At 43.5% G+C, this 12,294-nt stretch overlaps 2 protein-coding genes across 6 annotated transcripts in view; both read left to right on the forward strand.

Annotated features, from left to right (window-relative positions):
* The first annotated feature begins 1,304 nt into the window (after positions 1-1,304).
* Positions 1,305-2,693, forward strand: nxnl2 (nucleoredoxin like 2). The gene is made up of 2 exons (XM_021603052.2): positions 1,305-1,872; positions 2,232-2,693. Exons 1-2 carry the CDS (start codon positions 1,571-1,573, stop codon positions 2,401-2,403), a joined length of 474 nt encoding a protein of 157 aa, XP_021458727.1. The 5' UTR covers positions 1,305-1,570; the 3' UTR covers positions 2,404-2,693.
* Positions 2,694-7,800: 5,107 nt separating this feature from the next.
* Positions 7,801-12,294, forward strand: part of LOC110523911 (chondroitin sulfate N-acetylgalactosaminyltransferase 1) — a 35,367-nt gene continuing 30,873 nt past the window's right edge. For 3 of the 5 annotated variants that reach the window (XM_021603054.2, XM_021603053.2, XM_021603055.2), the window contains exon 1: positions 7,815-8,046. The gene's annotated coding sequence lies outside the window, so the exon portion shown is untranslated. Of the gene's footprint in view, positions 8,047-12,294 lie in introns of all 5 variants that reach the window. The other 2 variants (XM_036977632.1, XM_021603056.2) reach the window with 2 other exon arrangements.

Raw genomic sequence — 12,294 nt, forward strand, 5'->3', positions numbered from 1 at the left:
TGTTCGATGAGCAGGTGTCCACATACTTTCTGGCATGTAGTGAATACACTGAACAAAAAATATAAACGCAACATGCAACAATTTAAAAGCTTTTACTGAGTTACTGTTCATGTAAGGAAACCAGTCAATATGAGTACATTCATTAGGCCCTAATCTATGGATTTCACATGAATGGGTAGGGGCACAGCCATGGATGGGCCTGGGAGGGCATAGGCCTACCAACTTCGGAGCCAGGCCCACCAACTGGGGAGCCAGGGCCCAGCCAATCAGATTTTTTTTCCCCACAAAGGGACTTTTTTAGAGACAGAAATACTCCTCAGACGATCCGACATGAACAAGCCTGATGTGGACGTCCTGGGCTGGTGTGGTTACACATAGTCTGCGGTTGTGAGGCAGGTTGAATGTACTGCCAAATTTTCTAAAAAGACAGTGGTAGAGAAATGGTAGAGCAATGGACATTACATTTTCTGGCATTTTATTGTCCCCAGCACAAGGTGCACCTGTGTAATGATAATTCAGTTTAATCAGCTTCTTGAAATGCCACACCTGTCAGGTGGATGGATTAACTTGGCAAATGAGAAATGCTCAGTAACAGGGATGTAAACAAATTTGTGCACACAATTTTATAGGAATACGCTTTTTTGTGCGTATAGAACATTTCTGGGATCTTTTATTTCAGCTCATGAAACATGGGATCAACACTTTACATGTTGCGTTATATTTTTGTTCAATATATATAATTAGGGTTTTCATCTCTCAGTTACACTTAATTGTGTTTAAAAAAAAATAAAAACGATATGATTTATATGGCCCTTTTGGATGATGTTGCTCTTTAATAACTTTGTAAAATACAGTGCAATTGGATGGTTGCAGATACATGTAATGTATAGTTGATTCTTCATGTTCGTTGTTGTCTACTTGGCTTCTATTGACCGCATCATCTTTTATTGTTCTGAAGAATGTAGATAGTTAATTTTATTTGAATGTAGAGGTATACACACATTTAAAAACATATACTTTTTATATAATTATTATGTAAGTATCCATATAACATTTGAACAAATTAAAACTTTATGTGAAGTTGTATGTTGGTCTCTCTCTTCGTGGTTTCTCTCCTTTTAGGGATGACAGACTTTGGTATTTATTTTAAAGAAGTTTACTACCGTCATACTCTAGTCTAATAGATAGTCTGTAATATTCATGAGGTTATTTGTATTGTGTTAATATTACAGATTGTACCTTTAAATAGTTCTGTAGAGGACGGAGGACACTGATTGGCCTCACGAGATGTCAATCAAATTGACCGTTTTTTTTAAGCCAACCAACAGCAGCAAGCGCCACACAGCAGTGAGTACAGTTTGTTATGACCAGGTTATGACAGGGAGTAAAGTGATTCAAATAGTGATTGAACACTGAAAACTATGCCCGTGTTGTACTTGGACGAGTGATTAAGCGTCTTGCTTCAAAGTAACGGTTCACGGCGAGTAAAGCTGCAACGGTGACCGTCCTGAACTGGTTTTGGCTACAGTTGCCTAGTTCGTTACTGTTGCGCGTGTTCACTGATCCGACCATGGTGGAGGTATTTGTTGGGAAAACTCTCCTCAATAAAGAAGGGGATCTTATAGACCCAGAAGAAGCTCTCAGGAATAAAGTAGTGGGAATATACTTTTCTGCCGGCTGGTGCCCGCCTTGTCGAGATTTCACCCCTATTCTATGCGATTTTTACACGGAACTTGTCGAGGAGAGCGAACCACCTGCACAGCTAGAAATCGTTTTCATATCTTCTGACAAGTCGAGTGATGATATGGTGGAGTATTATCATGACATGCACGGAGATTGGCTGGCCCTGCCTTGGACGGATCAATACAAACAGTAAATTCTTATGACTGTCTCATCTTTCATGTAGCCTATTCCCATTTGAGTTATTGGAAAGGGATAGTATTGATAACCATGGTTGAACTGGTTTTAGGCCTATATACTTTCCTCCACTGTCTAGCCATAGTACAGCGATTGTAAGCAACAGGCTTTGTAAGAGGTTTATGGGTCACCCTTTGAGGGATTAGGTTTAAAAATAGGGCAATGTCTACCTGCCTGATGAGACAAGTGATTGGAGCTCAGCAAGGCTAGCCTACTGTATTCCTCTGCTAGATTGGGACTTGTATTTTGTATGGTATAATCCATAGAGTTATAAAGTCATGATTATGCCCTGTGCTCTTCCACTTTCCCTCCAGTGATTTAAAGAAGAGATTCAATATCACAGCGGTCCCTAAGCTGGTGATTGTGAAGGAGAATGGAGACGTGATCACAGACAAGGGAAGGAAACAGATCCGGGACCAGGGACTAGCCTGCTTCAGGAGCTGGTTGGAGGTGGCCGAAGTGTTCCAGAACTTTAAAGCTTTATAGACATTCTAGAGTACATAGTTATACATTATAGAGCACCTTCCTTCTTCTGACTTATAAAAACAATTATTTTTGAACAATAGTGGCAATACTAAACTTCTGCACTACAACAAAATAGGGCTTTTTTTCTTTCTTAAATAGGCTAATAACAGCTACAATAGAAACAATGAACAGATATGAGTGGCTTATATTTTCAGAATACATATTTTGAGGTGTTCGGCTATTTTTATATTTTGTTTTATATGACTTAAAATGCACAATAATTAAATCCTTTGCTGTCTGTTTACAGTGTAGTTATTGTTGACTGTGGAGTCTTGTGTTGTTGTGTTATGTATGGAACATTCATGTCACTGTCATTCCCCAGTGTGTCATTAGCATGCTTCTAGAAAAGCCCATAGGATAGTATTTCCACCTTGGCTAATACACCTGAGTGTCACTCCTCATTGCCTTTGCACCTCTTTGCATTTAAGCATCATTTTGTTTTACTTGTAAATTGGCAAGCTCCTCAACTTTGATTATGATAGTCTAGTCACTCAGCACACATCCCAGTCTCTGTAGATTTTATTGTTTTTAAGGTTACCTAAGGGCCTTCTTGTAATCATGCAAAGCAGGCTCCAGAGATTCTATCATGACAAATCATGTTGATGTACGTGAATTGAAAAATGTCCTCTTGATGACTGTAAACGAACAAGGTAATACTAATATCTTTGCACTTTATTTCAGTGATTTTATGGCAAGTTCACTTAATACCTCAAGATGTCGCCATAGACTCACCTATGAGACTACATCCTCAGCTATAAATTGTTTGAAACAGCACTACCTCTCATTGCCTCCTAGGTTGTATGTTTTTCAACCTTATTTTGGGAGAACATTTATTGGAAACAATGCCCTTTTAAAATAACATTTTAAGAGAGTTGCTATTGCAGTATGTCAAACAGGGAAACTATAGTTTGAGGGGGATTTTACCAAATGTTAAGCTGAATTTGACTCTTTGAAGTAAATGAGGCTTTACAAATTGGAGGAATTTTGTGTTAAACACATCTCTCAAAATGCCATAGGCATAGCCCTAGCTAAGTAAGCTCCTCCCCTCCGATTACATTATGGTCTGACTGAAATACTGCCTATATAGTGCTGAGTGGGCCATTCGGTCTTCGGTTGAATATTTTGCAATAATGGGGAATTATGTTGAATCTGTGGAAGAAATGTGCCGTCCTTACTCAACTGAAGTGCCTTTAGGACACCGTCTTGACCATGGAAATGTCTATTTGGGCTTTGATTAAAGTTTTTTTTATTTGTCAAGGTGGGCAACAGGTGATCAGAGCAACCTTTCAAACTTGTTCACCGGTCTGACAGCTGCTCTATGTAACTGTAGCGAGCTGCCGCCAATTTAGTCATTAAAGAGGCTTGAACTAGTGAGCGTATGATTACGGGGCGAGCTCACACCTGTGCCATATAGGTCAAGACCTCTCGGCAGAGAACATAGTTTGCTCATGTAGGCTTCTGCGAAGCTATAGTCTTACCAGGTATGAGGCAAAGAGTCCCTCCGATGCTAGACAACACTGACAATATACAATATTGGTTAGCTCCTCTTGATGGGACCATGATATATCACTTTGCCCAGAGAGCAAACTAAAACCCCTTCGGCTGTTTGACCAGTTTACACTGCTTGAATGCATGGCACACAATCACTTGCGCTGTCCTCAGAGTATGTGCAGACCGGCTGGCTGGAGTGTTTACGGACATATTCAATCTCTCTCTGTCCCAGTCTGCTGTCCCCACTTGCTTGAAGATGTCAACCATTATTCCTGTACCCAAGAAAGCAAAGGTAACTGAGCTAAATGGCTATTGCCCTGTAGCACTCACTTCTGTCATCATGAAGTGGTTTGAGAGGCTTTCTTTTGCTTCTTAATGTTTTTTATTTAACCTTTACTTAAGTAGGCAAGTCAGTTAAGAACAAATTCTTACTGACAATGAGAGGCTAGTTAAGGATCATATCACGTCTAACTTGACACCCTAGACCCACGTCAATTTGCCCCCCCCCCCATCCACAGACAACGTAATCGCAGTCACACTGCCCGATCCCATCTGGACCAGAGGAATCTATGTAAGAATGCTCTTCATTGACTATAGCTCAACATTCAACACCATAGTACCCTCTAAGCTCCTCGTTAAGCTCAGGTCCCTGGGTCTGAACGCGGCCTTCTGAAACTGGGTCCTGGACTTTCTGGCGGGCCGCCCCCAGGTGGTGAAAGTAGGAAAAAACACCTCCATTTCGCTGATCCTCAACACGGGCCCCATAAGGGTGCGTGCTCAGCCCCCTCCTGTACTACCTGTTCACCCATGACTGCGTGGCCACGCATACCTTCAACTCAATCATGACGTTTGCAGATGACACAACATAAGTAGGCCTGATTACCAAAAATGACGAGACAGCCTACAGGGAGGAGGTGAGGACCCTGGGAGAGTGGTGCCAGGAAAATAACCTCTAACTCAACATCAACAAAACAAAGGAGCTGATCGTGAACTTCAGGAAACAGTAGAGGGAGCACGCACCTACCCACATTGACCGGACCGCAGTGAAGAAAGTGGAAAGCTTCAAGTTCCTCGGCATACATATCACTGACGATCTGAAATGTTCCACTCACACAGACAGTGTGGTGAAGAATGCGCGACAGCGCCTCTTCAACCTCAGGAGGCTGAATAAATGTGGCTTGCCCCCAAAAGCCTCACAGATTTCTGACAGCATCCTATCGGGCTGGATCACCACCTGGTATGGCAAAGGGTGGTGCGGTCTGCCCAACGCATCACCGGGGACAAACTACCTGCCCTCCAGGACACCTACAGCCCCAATGTCACAGGAAGGCCAAAAAGATCATCAAGGACATCAACCACCCGAGCCACAGCCTGTTCACCACGCTATCATCCAGAAGGCGAGGTCAGCACAGGTGCATCAAAGCTGGGACCGAGAGACTGAAAAACAGCTTCTATCTCAAGGCCATCCGTCTGTTAAATAGCCACCGCTAGCCGGCTTCCACCCGGCTTCCACACTGTTGCGCAACCCTGCACCGGCTGCTGCCCTATATACATAGACTTACTGCTTTACTCATCTCATATGTATATACTGTATTCTATTTTACTGTATTTTAGCCAGTGTCACTCCGACATTGCTCAATCTAATATTATATATTTCTTAATTCCATTATTTTACTTTTAGATTTGTGTGTATTGTTGTGAATCATTTTAAATACTACTGCACTATTGGATCTAGGAACACAAGCATTTCGCTACATCCACAATAACATCTGCTAAATATGTGTATGTGACCAATAACATTTGATTTGATTTGCTTGAGTCAGACTTCCCAAGTATCCAAATGAACTGTCTGACCGCAACCACTGCTCTGAGACCGGTTCTCAGTGTGCTTCGAGACACAGCCAGTGGGATTGTGTGAGTCGTGAGTGCAGCCCTGATGAATAAACCACTATTTTGTAGCACCGGATGTGGTTTTCATACCGCTGCTCAGCTCTTCTTCTAAACCGCATTGTCAACAGAACAGAGTTGCAACAGGAGGACCTCAGTACTTCCTTTCCTTAACTGACAAGAGACTCATATTACCGAAAATAATGGACCTGATGTTGGGAGCAAAAAGGATTAGGCTTTTATCCATCAAATTGATCTTGATTTATTTCCACATGCATGTTAGCCAAGAACAGTAGGCCTACGTTTGATATTTCACCACCACAGTTTTACTTGTTCATACTAGATCAAAGGACAGAATCGAGTGTGGAGCGCTTTATAGCATGCTTGTGTGTCAGGGGCGTATCTCAACTCTCATCTCCCCGATTTCTTCACATGGGATTGTCATGTCTATTTCAGGGCCAGACCAAATAAAATACAGCACAAGTTACGCAACTGAAATTGTGCATAGACAAATCCAGATCCACATGTCTAATGCATTTAGAGATTCAATCAAATAAGTCTACTTTCTTGCTGGTCTGTGTATGAACAACCTGGTCTCAGAGAATTTCGTATTATTCTGTAAGAGTATCCGAGATACTTAATTTAGTATGATATGTTACGTTTTGTGTGGTTGGCTTATGTTTTAATTTGTGGATGTCCTTCACCCATTTCCATGCAACACAGTTTCACAATCAATTCGTGCATATATGTACAAAATGCATTTTTGCGAATTTTGTGAATTTTTGTGCGTTTTTCTGGCTTAATTTGTGCGAAAAGACACACATTTAACCAGTAGGCTACACACAAGCCTTTTCAACAACCATATAGACGCGATATTTAATTTCTGTTCTTAAACTCGATGTAGGATCAGGCAAAATCCCTTGAGTTGCGCACCTTATGCAGGTTTGGTCCTCGGTTGGTTGCCATGTATTTAATTTAGGATCAGGCAAAATCCCTTGAGTTGCGCACCTTATGCAGGTTTGGTCCTCGGTTGGTTGCCATGTGTCCATATCGAGTGGTGTGGTCATGATGTCTAGGTCCGCTTGTCAACGGATGTGGAAAGCATAGTGCAACCTAGGAGTTTGGTTTCTAGTTTTGAGTCGGTTGATCCACTTCCATCTCTGACACGTGGAAACCGGAGGGGGGAAGGGAGGGGGTGCACTCCACACATATGCGCGTAGGCCGGAGGGGTCCGGGCGCGGCCGGCCAAAGTTGTGGGCCCCGTGGTTGCCCACTTGTAGATTGACCCATTGGTTGGGTTAAAGAGTTGTCTGTCTGTAGGGTGGGGGTTAGGGTTAGGTCCAGTTGGAGTTAGGGTTAGGTATAGTTAGTAGAATGGTTAAGTTTAGGGTTAAGGTTGGGGTAAGGTATAGTCGCGTATATGGTTGTTGCAAAGGCTTGTGTGCCTACTGGTTAAATTCGTGTCTTTTCGCACAAATTAAGTAGCACATAAATTATTGTATTTTCGCACTAATTGAACCACACAAAAACGCACAAAATCTGCTGAAATACATTTTGTACATATATGCGCAAATTGGATGTGAGGCTGGGCTGTTCCATGATATGTTATGAATTACAATTCATATTATGTCACGAATTTGCAAAACGTACAATAGGGGAAGGGTTAGCTAACATACAAAATAGAGAAAAAGTACTAAGTAGTTGAAAAGTTGCTAATTTGTTAAAATGCTAAAGTTGTCTGCGATGACATTTGAACCCACAACCTTTGGGTTGCTAAACATTCAGGTTGTATGCCTACCCATCCACTCTGACCAACTAACCTACTTTAGCATTTGCTCTAACAATCTGTTTTATGTAACCATACCAAACTTACTTTATCACACTAATTTGAGTGTACCGGATTTATGTTTACTATGTTAAGTCTAGTCTATGAGACCAGGCTGGTATGAAAGCCAGTAGTGTTTCTTATGCTAATGGCATGCTGAATCAGGTAACAACACATCCATTATGTGAGTTGCGAGAGGAGAGGCGGAGGAATCACCGGGGCGGACTCGCGGATCCTGTTCCTGTCAGAGTATACATACACACACACACATACACACACTCTTTAGGCTGGTGTTCACGGACTCAGGAGCTCGAAGACCGGTCCAGGTTTGGGTACCGCACCGTGCGCTTCAGCGAACCCCTCCGCTGGAATTAAGAGAAATGGATGAATGAAATTGAAAGGTACGTAGAGATTACAAGGATTATTGTTAAATATTGTGTGTCTAAAGCGTGAGATTGCGATGCTGTGGGTAAGTAGGGTACACTTTGCCATTGGTTGGCTATTGTTTGAGAGTTGCGGTTGATGTGAGCACATGTTGCCATGTACACACAATTAACTGTTCACATTAGGACGTTTAGCGTCTCTTTACTTGAGTGTAAGATTTGGTGAGGAAATTGTTTCGATTTTAACTAGTCAGTTCAAGCATTTCATTTCAATTTGTAAAATGATTTGGCGTGTGTGTGTGTGTGTGTGTGTGTGTGAGGGAGGGAGGGAGAGAGAAAGAGATAACTAATAGGTAACCTGTGGTACCATTGACCGTTTCTAGTCACACAAGAAAAGGTAGGAGCGTTACAACATAATGCCTCTAAGTCAGAGTGCCCGTCTGTCTCTCCCACAGAAGAGAATGTGTCATTATGATGTCTATTAACATGAGAGAACCGTGCACACCGCGCCTCTTCACTAAACCCCTTCCATTCTATCCCCAATAGCTTACTGCTGGAGAAGTGAGAGTAGGATACTGTCTCATCTCATTCCAACACTACCCTCTTTCATCTCATTAGACACAATCCCATTTCCACTCCAGGCTATTCATATTCTATTAGTCCATTCTCTTCTCAATATTATCTTGCCCTCCCATCGTTTAAAAAAAACATCCCACTATCCTGTCCCAATGAATAAGGCACCATTATTCAAGTCTCCTCTCTTTACACGCACACACACACACACACACACACACACACACACACACACACACACACACACACACACACACACACACACACACATATGGGGAGAGAGTGATGAAGTGTAAATCAATAACTGAACAGGGAGAGGTCATGATTTCAATTAGTTTTGTGCGCAGTCATGCACCCACACACATTCAGTGCATTCGGAAAGTATTCAGACCCCTTCACTATTTCCACATTAGGTCACGTTACAGCCTCATTCTAAAATAGATTTTTGTGTTTGTTTTCTCATCCTCTACACACAATACCCCATAATGACAGAGAGGGAAAAAGGTTTTTCATATTTGACAAATGTATAAAAACTTTTTTTTAAATCACATTTACATAAGTGTTCAGACCTTTTACTCAGTACTTTGTTGATGCACCTTTGGCAGTGATTACAGCCTTGAGTCTTATTGGGTATGATGCTAGAAGCTTGGCATGCTTGTATTTGGAGAGTTTCTCCCATTCTTCTCTGCAGATCCTCTCAAACTTTGTCAGGTTGGCTGGGGAGCGTCGCTGCATAGCTATTTTCAGGTCTCTCCAGAGATATTCGATCGGGTTTAAGTCCAGGCTCTGGCTGGGCCACTCAAGGACATTCAGAGACTTGTCCCAAAGCCACTCCTGCGTTGTCTTGGCTGTGTGCTTAGGGTCGTTGCCCTGTTGGAAGGTGAACCTTTGCCCCAGTCTGAGATCCGCTCTGGTGCAGGTTTTCATCAAGGATCTCTCTGTACTTTGCTCCGTTCATCTTTCCCTCGATCCTGATTAGTATCCCAGTCCCTGCCACTGAAAAACATCCCCACAGTATGATGCTGCCACCACCATGCTTCACCGTAGGGATGATGCTAGGTTGCTTCCAGACATGACGCTTGGCATTCAGGCCAAAGAGTTCAATCTTGGTTTCATCAGACCAGAGAATCTTGTTTCTCATGGTCTGAGACTCCTTTAGGTACCTTTTTAGCAAACTTCAAGCGGGTTGTCATGTGCCTTTTACTGAGAAGTTGCTTCCGCATGGCCGCTCTACCCTAAAGGCCTAATTGGTGGAGTGCTGCAGAGATGGTTGTCCTTCTGGAAGGTTCTCCCATCTCCTCAGAGGAACTCTGGAGCTCATTGAGAGTGACCATCAGGTTCTTGGTCACTTCTCTGACCAAGGCCCTTATCCCACGATTTCTCAGTTTGGCCAGGCGGCCAGCTCTAGGAAGAGTCTTGGTGATTCCAAACTTCTTCTATTTAAGAATGTTGGATGCCACTGTGTTCTTGGGGACCTTCAATGCTGCATAAATGTTTTGGTACCCTTCCCAAAATTTGTGCCCTGACACAATCTTGTTTCTGAGCTCTACACACAATTCCTTTGACCTCATGTCTTGGTTTTTGCTCTGACATGCACTTTCAACTGTGGGACCTTATATAGACAGGTGTGTGTCTTTCCAAATCATGTCCAATCACAGGTGGACTCCAATCAAATTGTAGAAACGACTTCCACCAAAGGTGGCCCCCCTGCCTGTTCGGGAGGTGCTCGGCGGTCGTCGTCGCCGGTCTACTAGCTGCCACCGATCCCGTTTTCTGTTTGTTATGTCTTATTTGTTGCACCTGTTTCTTGTTTGTTTTGGTTCAGGACTATTTAAGCCTGTTAGGCCCGCCTGCTTTTGTGCGGGCTTGTTCTCTGTTAGTCTAGGTTGGTTGCGTGTTATGTTCACTGACTGTTTGGAGCTCAGTTTTGGGTTGGACATATTTGTTTTCACCTGTTGGTTTTGGCGTTACTTTTTGGATACCGTATTAAAGTTTGGTTTCCCCCATTATCCTCTGCTCTCTGCGCTTGACTCCACACCCACCACTCCTGGCTGTGTGACACCAAGTGTCAGCTGGAGTGGCGTAAAGCTCATCACCATTGGACTCTGGAGCAGTGGAAATGTGTTCTCTGGAGTGATGAATCACGCTTCACCATCTGGCAGCCAACGGACGAATCTGGGTTTGGCAGATGCCAAGGGAATGCACGGTGGCAACTGTAAAGTTTTGGTGGAGGAGGAATAATGGTCTGGGGCTGTTTTTCATTGTTCGGGCTAGGCCCCTTAATTCCAGTGAAGGGAAATCTTAAAGCTACAGCATACAATGACATTCTAGACGATTCTGTGCTTCCAACCTTGTGTCACAGTTTGGGGAAGGCCCTTTCCTGTTTCAGCATGGCAATGCCCCCGTGCACAAAGTGAAGTCCATACAGAAATGGTTTGTCGAGATTGGTCTGGAAGAACTTGACTGGCCTGCACAGAGCCCTGACCTCAACCCTATCGAACACTTTTGGGATGAATTGGAACTCTGACTGCGAGCCAAGCCTAGTCACCCAACATCAATGCCCGACCTCGCTAATGCTCTTGTGGCTGAATGGAAGCAAGTCCCCGCAGCAATGTTCCAACATCTAGTGGAAAGCCTTCCCAGAAGTGTGGAGGCTGTTGTAGCAGCAAAGGGGGGACCAACTCTATATTAATGCCCATGATTTTGGAATGAGATGTTCAACGAGCCATGTAGTGTATGTTGTCCACTTAACTTTCTGTTTAGGAGGGTATGATTTACCTTAGTGAGATGCTTAATACAACAATACATTATATGTCTGCATCTGTGTGTGAGTCCAATGTCGATCTGTTAGAGATGTTCTGTTGTTTACTGTGTGAAATATTCACTAGTTAGTCCTCTACTGGCCTGCTGGTGGTGCTGATGTGACGTTTAGCTCATGTTACACAGATCAGGTGTCCGTCATCCTCTCTCTGAAGTACAGTCCATCTCTGAAGTACAGTCCACTGATATACACTCAATCGCCAGTTTATTAGGTACACCACGCTGTTCAAGAATATAATTCACTCCTACAGAGAGTAAGTCATGTAGCCATGGCTTGCTATATAAAACAGGCAGACAGACATCGAGGCATTCAGTTACTGTTCAATGGAATGTTAGACTGGGTAAAATGAGTAACCTAAGCGACTTTGAGCGTGGTTCCAGTATCTCAGAAATGGCCAGCCTCCTGGGCTTTTCCCACACAACCGTGTCTAGGGTTTACTGAGAATGGTGCGACAATCAAAGCCAGCGGCAGTCCTGTGGGCGAAAACAGCTTGTTACTGAAAGGTCGAAGGAGAATGGCAAGAATCGTGCAAGCTAATGGGCATGCCAAACAGGCAAATAGCAGTGCAGTACAAGAGTGGTGTGCAGAACGGCATCTCAGAAACGCACAACTCGTTGGTCATTGTCACGGATGGGCTATTGCAGCAGGCGACCACACCGGGTTCAACTCCTATCAGCTAAAAACAACAAGGAGCGTCTCCAGTGATCACCAACACTAGACAATATGAGGAGTGGAAAAACAATGCCTGGTTCGATGGTTCCTGTTGCATCATCCCGGTTCCTGTTGCATCATGCTGATGGCAGAGTCAGGATTTGGCATAAGCAGCATGAGTCCATGGCTCCATCTTGCCTGGTGTCAACGGTACAGGCTGG

Source organism: Oncorhynchus mykiss, chromosome 5, assembly GCF_013265735.2.
Source record: "Oncorhynchus mykiss isolate Arlee chromosome 5, USDA_OmykA_1.1, whole genome shotgun sequence".
Taxonomy (NCBI): domain Eukaryota; kingdom Metazoa; phylum Chordata; class Actinopteri; order Salmoniformes; family Salmonidae; genus Oncorhynchus; species Oncorhynchus mykiss.